This window comes from Cynara cardunculus (assembly GCF_001531365.2).
Source record: "Cynara cardunculus var. scolymus isolate 2C chromosome LG 17, CcrdV1, whole genome shotgun sequence".
Taxonomy (NCBI): Eukaryota; Viridiplantae; Streptophyta; class Magnoliopsida; order Asterales; family Asteraceae; genus Cynara; species Cynara cardunculus.
In genome coordinates, this window is record NC_037544.1 from 6,668,131 (window position 1) to 6,673,034 (window position 4,904).

A 4,904-nucleotide genomic window follows, 5' to 3' on the forward strand; every position below is an offset into this window, starting at 1 on the left:
AAGGTGGGTTAGCTTTTGGTTGACACTTAGAATATTGGGAAGTAACTTTTGGTACATGTTTCATATGTTTTTGATGTTTCGGGTTTGTAATTATTACTCGTATGTTGGGTAGTTATACTATTGTCCCGACTTTTGGTTTGTAAAAGTCTTAGTTTGTAAGTTGTTTAATCTATTTCGAGGGACGTTTGACTTACCAGTCAAACTAAACTTAACTTTTGGTGGATCGTATCCCGTCTTGGATTCGGGTGAATTTTTTTTTTTTTTATCGGTTAAATATTCTTGTCAAGTGGTATTTTTATTTTAGTGTAATATCGATGTTACAATAAACAATCTAAAAAATAGGAGCAAGAATTAATATCAAAAATTGGAAGAAAAAAAAACCCAAAACCAATTTATGGCTAATCAAAGGGGATATTGTCAAACAACAAGGATGGTGTCTGATTGATTTGAGTTTGGCTCCAAAGGTCAAAAGTACCTGGAGGTCCTAGGTTCAAATCCAAGGAAGAATAAAAATCCTCTTGTGGCCACGGAGGTTCAAATGCGGTGACTCCGGACTATCTACAAAGTAGGTGGTCGTCCTGGGATTAGTCGGCTCGGGATTAGTCGGCTCGTATAGCGGGTTCGATATCAGGTTAATAAAAAAAAAAAGGGATATTGTCCACAAGCCTCCAATGGTTCTTGAGTCTTCAAAAACTCTATTTCCTGATCATCTACAGATTCAACAATATACATTTGTAAAGAAAGACCAGTTTTATCAGTTCAACACAAAGTGATGCTCTCATGCGCGAGTAACAGTGGAAGGAAATCAAATACAGATCTTATTTCACACTTGAAAGTTGAATATAAACCGTTATTTCCGGCCTCACACGCTTGTACAGAATCACAAACCATTCTATTTACGAAACACAACCCACAACACAACGGAATTCAGAATACGTACCATCTTGAAGCCACATGAAAAGCAAATGAGAGCAATTCTTGAATAGATTCTTGCAGTCAAAATGCTGTACAGAGACTCGTTATCTTAATGTTGGAGGAATGTTCCTGTTGCACTGGATTCGTGGGACTGCAAATCCTGCTTCTTTTGGGCTCGGAGATTCTTACTCGTGAAATAGCCAAAGCAAGCACATCGACCATGTAACAATCTTCTTCTTCAGGTGGGAACGTTAGAGTAGAGTTGTCATTGAAGGAGGCGTTAACGTTCCTCTCGGACTCCACTTCTAGCATTTCTGTCAGCTGTCGTGAAGTCAAGAAACTACGGGTTTGAACTCTGGAACTGAAAGTTAGGGACTCTAATGTTGGGTTCGTGTAAAATAAGATCCAAGGATGTCCTAATGAACAAAAAGGATGAAGTTGTTAGAAAATAAGAGCAAGAATTCGTGAGGCCATTAACTAAAAAGATAAAGGAACTCATCATCCTAAGACTAATTAAAGAACAATTGTATTCAGTGCCTCAGTTAAAATTTACGAAGACGTTGAAGTTCTTAATTTCAAGACAAACCCAAACAAGAAAAGATTGAGTTTTTCTTTGATTAAACGAATTGGGTTTCTTTCAAAAAGGCTTAATTTCAAAAAAGACGAAATAGAGACATAAGGGCAGGTTCAAATGAAAATCGTAAATATTTTGAAAACTTGGAACCAAGTATTCATGATTTATTCATTTTCGTGATAAATATTCATGATGAAAATGCACGATATAATGAACAAGGTTCATGGTTATTCATCATGAATAATATAGACATAAGTATGTATTGTTGGTTCCTCAAAAAATGATATCTTGATATGATTCAGAACATTTAACAGGACCAGCAAGCATCAAAAGGGTGAAGAAGAACTCCTCAGCTCAAACCATCTTTCTGTTACAAATGACTAACTGATTGCTCCAAGACTAAATCATCTTTCAGTTTGTGAAAAGCCAATTTGTGAATAAAACAAATTTATGCTTCACAAAAAGTAATTTCCTTGTGGACTTCGAAAGGTTTCAGCAAAGCATTGGTATAACATATATGCATAGGTTAATAGAACATCAAATGGAACTTATTCATATGTGAATAGAAAAAGATAGTATCCACCACTTACGTAGTACTTCCTCAGCCGTGTACCTCTTGGATACGTTTCTTGTTAGCATATGTGCAATCAGATCACGGGCAGGTTGAGATATTGATTCCCATACTCCACCTTGGAAATCAAGGGACACATTCTTGACCGCCTCAAACACTGTATTCACAGACTCACCACCAAATGGAAGAAAACCAACCAAAATTGCATGGAGGAGCACACCAGCGCTCCATATATCCACTTTTTCTGAATAACCACCCATCAGAACTTCTGGGGCAACATAGGCAGGACTTCCAACCACACCGTATAGACTTTGACCTGTAATAAAGAACACTTCTACTTGTTCGTAATTCTATACATACATAGAAATAGAATAAAGAAACTTCATACTACAACAAGAATGGGCATTATAAGACACCAAATATGTCTAACCGTCCTAATAGCTTTATAGGAATTAAGTTTATCACCAAACAATTGTGCATAATGTGTAAAGATGTTACAGTAAGTTGATATGACGTTTTTAGGCATCCTAACATACTTTTAGGACATTTTTGAAATAAAACATCCTATGCAAAAGCTAATTGAACTTTTCCTAGAAAAACTTGTTGGGATATCTAAAAGTGTCTAGTATCTTATAGGAACACCTTTACACATGACGCCCAATTGTTTGGTGATATAGACTTAAGTCTTATAAAGCAGTCTATTAGAACATTTGGACATATTTGACAACCTATAAAGCCGTTTTTTTCGTAGTGTATGATTGCAGAAATCGTACCATTAGCAATTCTAGCAGCCAACCCGAAATCTGCAAGCTTCATCAAACCAGATGACGAAAGAAGGATGTTCTCGGGCTTTACATCACGATGAACAACACCCATTTCATGACAATATTTAAGAACCAACATCAATCCCTTCATTAAATTCGCAGCTTTTTGCTCTGAAAACAAACCGTCATTCCGCATCTGGTCAAGCAACCGCCCGCCAGAGCAAAGCTCCATAACAAGATGAAAAGATCGATCATCCTCATAAACCGCCTTCAGTGTCACCACACCAGGATGACCAGAAAGATGCTGCATAATCTCGACTTCCCTATGAACAATCTCCTCCCCTTTGGTTAAAATCTTGCATGCAAATTCTTCCCCACTGGTCTTATTCCGACACTTCACCACCGATCCAAACTTCCCTTGGCCTATAGTTTCACCGAGTTCAAAATCTTGCTCGATTTTCTTCTTCCTACCCATTCGAGTGGCTGCATCGAGGCACCCAATTTTCCTCTTAAGACCCCTTCCATGAGGGTCTGAACACACGTTAACAAAAGGTGGGGCGGTGGCGATTCCGGTGACGAAACCGTTATGATAGCTAGCTCGTTGTCCTACTCCTTCCTTGCACTTCTTTGTTCTTCTCGAATGGTCTCCCAACGAGAAATGTGACCAAAGGACTCTAGATGGGGTTGGTTTGTGTCGAGAAGATGCTACGGGATCCAATCCCTTTCTTTTCCTTCCCAAATGCATAAGTGCCGAAAACCGAAATCAAAAAAGACACATTCTTCCACACAGAATTTCCAATAATTGTAGTGAAATAGTTAGATGTTTGCTAAATTGACATTGAATTCTCTACTCCTCTAACGACTAGAAACTTTTCCAAAACCTAATAAATCGTTCAGATCAACCAACTGTTCTTCGACAATCTTACTAAATAAAGCATGGTAGCATACGATTCCATTTTCAACCATTATCACATTAATTCTATTTAGGGAAAGCAGTCTACAATGGCGGATACCAGCAATCAACAACTAACAGAAGATCAACGCAAAGGAAGCCCATACATATGGCTACATTCTGCAAAATCAGGAAACATTAACAAAAAAAAAAAAAGTGAATCAAAGACCAGTTCATTTCATCAATACGGACTTTGAAATCAGGAACAAAAACAGTAACAAAATTTTAAACCAATTTTTAGCGAAATCAGTGCCGATGAAAAAAGGATTCAATGATTTCGATCTAATTAGTTTACATGATTCACCTAAAACCTTAGAAACTGTAAAATCTAAAGTGGGTGAGTTGGGGAAAAACCTCTGAAAATGAAAAGCCTCTTGTTCTTCTTCTTCCGACCCATTTCAACAAAGGATCGATACATCTGTTTGGTTTCATCCAGAGTTGTGATGTGCAGAAAGTTGAAAACAAAATCGAGGGATTCGCATGAAGATCGTCAAGAAATCCAAATCAAAATCGAAATCGAAATTGAAAAAGCAGATAAGAATGAAATCAAAGATAGAGATTGATGGATGAATGAAGAACTTACCTTCATGAGAGATTGAAGAAAGGGGATGAAGCACGTGATGTTGAGTCTTCACAACAACAAACAGTAGCAGTGTCGCACTGCCTGCTTGCCTTATTTATGTCCTCACGCTAACTGCCGTGCACTCAACTCACACTCCCAAACCCCCAAAATATCACACCTTCCTATACCTATATATATTGGTGTAGGAAATTATTTTAGAGGAAGTTACAAATTTAGTCCCTACTGTTATCTAAAATTGTGGATTGAGTCCCTCAAACAAAATAATTATAATGTATAGTTATCATGGTTTCATTTTGATTACAGACTGGATCCCTCTGTTAAATTAAGGGTAACATGGTCATTTCACTTTAAAAACATTAAAAATAGTATACATATTATATGTTTGACTAAGATGGAACTCAGATCAATCATGAGTGCGGTTGAAGCTTTTGAGTGAATTCATCAAGAAATGGAAACTAGGTTCAAATTGAAACCAGATTCATCTATAAATCGAAACTGGGTTCATCAGGTCATTGTAAAAATCGGAACCAGATTCATCCATAAAT

The 4,904-nt window shown here is 37.2% G+C and overlaps 1 protein-coding gene across 2 annotated transcripts; it reads right to left on the reverse strand.

Annotated features, from left to right (window-relative positions):
- Nucleotides 1-801: 801 nt before the first annotated feature.
- On the reverse strand, nucleotides 802-4,498 carry LOC112500649 (serine/threonine-protein kinase PEPKR2-like). 2 transcript variants are annotated; one of them, XM_025104177.1, is made up of 5 exons: nucleotides 4,360-4,498; nucleotides 4,131-4,194; nucleotides 2,834-3,896; nucleotides 2,080-2,376; nucleotides 802-1,331 (listed from the first exon to the last, which is right to left on the reverse strand). In XM_025104177.1, exons 3-5 carry the CDS (start codon nucleotides 3,567-3,569, stop codon nucleotides 997-999), a joined length of 1,368 nt encoding a protein of 455 aa, XP_024959945.1. In that variant the 5' UTR covers nucleotides 3,570-3,896; nucleotides 4,131-4,194; nucleotides 4,360-4,498; the 3' UTR covers nucleotides 802-996. The 2 variants fall into 2 exon arrangements, with proteins under 2 accessions (XP_024959945.1, XP_024959946.1); XM_025104178.1 differs by having other exon boundaries at nucleotides 4,131-4,498.
- Between the last annotated feature and the right edge of the window lie 406 nt (nucleotides 4,499-4,904).